Raw genomic sequence first — 2,388 nt, forward strand, 5'->3', positions numbered from 1 at the left:
GAATTATGTGTCTAATCATGGAGTCCAGAGACAGGGTGGTCAGAATTGGGCCCAGCAAAATCAACAATACAGGTCAGTCCATCCACAGTTCAACAATGGAAACATGGGAGGTATGAGACCCCCTAATAATATGGCACCTTACCTAAGGCCACAGGGATATAATAATCAGAATCAGCAGTAGGGGTATCACCCTCCTCAGCAGCAGCATGGTGGAAGGCAGGAAGATGGGTTTGCTAGACTTGAGGCAATGATGCAGCAGATTATTGGGTCTAATGCAAAGATTAATGAGAGAGTGGATGCACATGATTCAACAATCAAGAATATTGAAGTGCAGGTGGGCCAAATTTCTATGTCTCTGAACAATCGTCCTCATGGGACACTACCTGCAGACACCCAGATAAATCCAAAAGATCAAGGCCCAAAGCAGCTGATGGCGGTAAGTCTACGTAATGGCAGAAATCTGGATGTAGAGCAAGAGAGGGCTCGAGAAACTAGACAAGCTGAGACACTTATACTAGTGCCCATTGAGCTGGATGAGTCAACGAAACAGACGGAGGTGCCAGTCCAGCCCGCCCAGGAAGAAAATAGCATTCAGAATGCGACCGAGAAAGAAGCTGAGACAGTCCAGGAACCTGTAGTTGATGTAGCAGCTGATAAGGATCAATCCCAGTTGATTGGGAAGAAGAGACCTCCTTCAACTTTCCCTCAGAGGTTGGCTAAGTACCAAAAGGAGGAGCAATACAAGAAGTTCTTCGAAATGCTGAAACAAATCCAGGTAAACATACCATTGATTGAAGCTTTGAAGGAGATGCCTAGGTATGCAAAAATGATGAAGGACTTGATGTCCCGAAAGTTTGATTTCCAAGACTTGGCCACAGTTACTCTTACTCAGACATGTAGTGGTGACTAGACCAATTGCAGAAAAGCTGTCTGACCCAGGGAGCTTTACAATTCCATGCACTATTGGTAATTTTGCTTTTGCTAAAGCACTGTATGATCTAGGGGCCAGCATCAATCTTATGCCCCTGGCGATTTACAATAGGTTGAGCATTGGAAAAGCTAGACCCACCTCTATGTTGTTGCAGCTGGCTGACAGGACAGTGAAACGACCCTCTGGTATCTTAGATGATGTGCTAATTCAGGTATGGAAATTTGTGTTCCCTACAGATTTTGTGATCTTAGACTGCAGAGTGGATGAAGAGATTCCCATAATTTTGGGAAGACCATTCTTGGCCACAGGGAGAGCTCTCATTGATTGTGAAATCGGAGAGCTCAAAATGAGATTGAACGATGAGGAGATAACATTCAATGTGCAGAAATCTATGAGGTGACCAAGTGAATTCGCCAATTGTTCTCTTATTGATGCCGTGGATGTAATCGTAGAGACTGATGATGAGGTTCTAACAATTGAGGACCCCCTTGCTGCATGTTTAATGAATTTGGATGAGGTGAATGGAGAGGAACTGGCGGAATGGGTGTTGGCATTAGAGGGTAGAGGGTTCTGGGATAAAACTCTAGAATTTGAGCCCTTGCACTAGGAAAATCGAGAGACTCCTCTAGGCAAGCCATCTATCGAAGAACCACCAAAGCTGGAGTTAAAGCCATTGCCCAACCATCTCAGGTATGAATTCCTTAGACCTAACTCCACATTACCTGTTATTATCTCATCTAGTTTGTTAGATGTGCAGGCACAACAATTCTTGCAGGTACTTAAGGAGTGCAAGACTGCCATTGGGTGGACCATGGCAGACATAAAGGGGATCAACCCCGCCTACTGTATGCACAAAATTCTACTGGAAGAGGGACACAAACCTTCCAGGGAACACCAAAGAAGGCTGAACCCTAACATAAAGGAAGTGGTGAAGAAGGAAGTAATAAAGTGGTTAGACGCGGGAATTATCTTCCCAATCTCTGATAGCAGTTGGGTTAGCCCAGTTCAATGTGTAACTAAAAAGGGTGGCATGACGGTAGTTAAGAATGATAACAATGAATTGATCTCTACAAGAACAGTCACGGGCTGGAGAATTTGCATGGATTATAGAAAGCTAAATCTAGCCACCCGAAAAGACCACTTCCCACTTCCTTTTATTGATCAGATGTTTGACAGACTGGCAGGGAGGTCACACTTTTGTTTTCTGGACGGGTACCCAGGATACAACCAGATCTCCATTGCACCGGAGGACAGAGAGAAGACCTCTTTCACTTGCCCTTATGGCATTTATGCCTTTCAGAGGATGCCCTTTGGCCTATGCAACACACCCGCCACATTCCAACGGTGCATGATGGCCATATTCACTGACATGGTAGAGGACATAATGGAGGTGTTCATGGATGACTTCTCAGTGGTAGGGAAATCATTTGATGAGTGCCTGATAAATCTGACTCGTG

At 44.8% G+C, this 2,388-nt stretch overlaps 1 protein-coding gene across 1 annotated transcript; it reads left to right on the forward strand.

The window, feature by feature from the left end:
• Positions 1–250: 250 nt before the first annotated feature.
• Positions 251–1,331, forward strand: LOC138878249 (uncharacterized). Its single transcript, XM_070157915.1, has 2 exons — positions 251–816; positions 911–1,331. The coding sequence occupies exons 1-2, from the start codon at positions 251–253 to the stop codon at positions 1,329–1,331; spliced, it is 987 nt and encodes a 328-aa protein (XP_070014016.1).
• Positions 1,332–2,388: the final 1,057 nt, after the last annotated feature.

Source organism: Nicotiana sylvestris, chromosome 9, assembly GCF_000393655.2.
Source record: "Nicotiana sylvestris chromosome 9, ASM39365v2, whole genome shotgun sequence".
Classification (NCBI taxonomy): domain Eukaryota; kingdom Viridiplantae; phylum Streptophyta; class Magnoliopsida; order Solanales; family Solanaceae; genus Nicotiana; species Nicotiana sylvestris.

Excerpts from the sequence above, each read along its gene's own strand:
- LOC138878249 (XM_070157915.1), top strand. The coding sequence starts at position 251 with ATGCAGCAGATTATTGGGTCTAATGCAAAGATTAATGAGAGAGTGGAT. Across the intron at positions 817-910 it reads GCTTTGAAGGAGATGCCTAG|ACCAATTGCAGAAAAGCTGT; the intron begins GTATGCAAAAAT and ends AGTGGTGACTAG.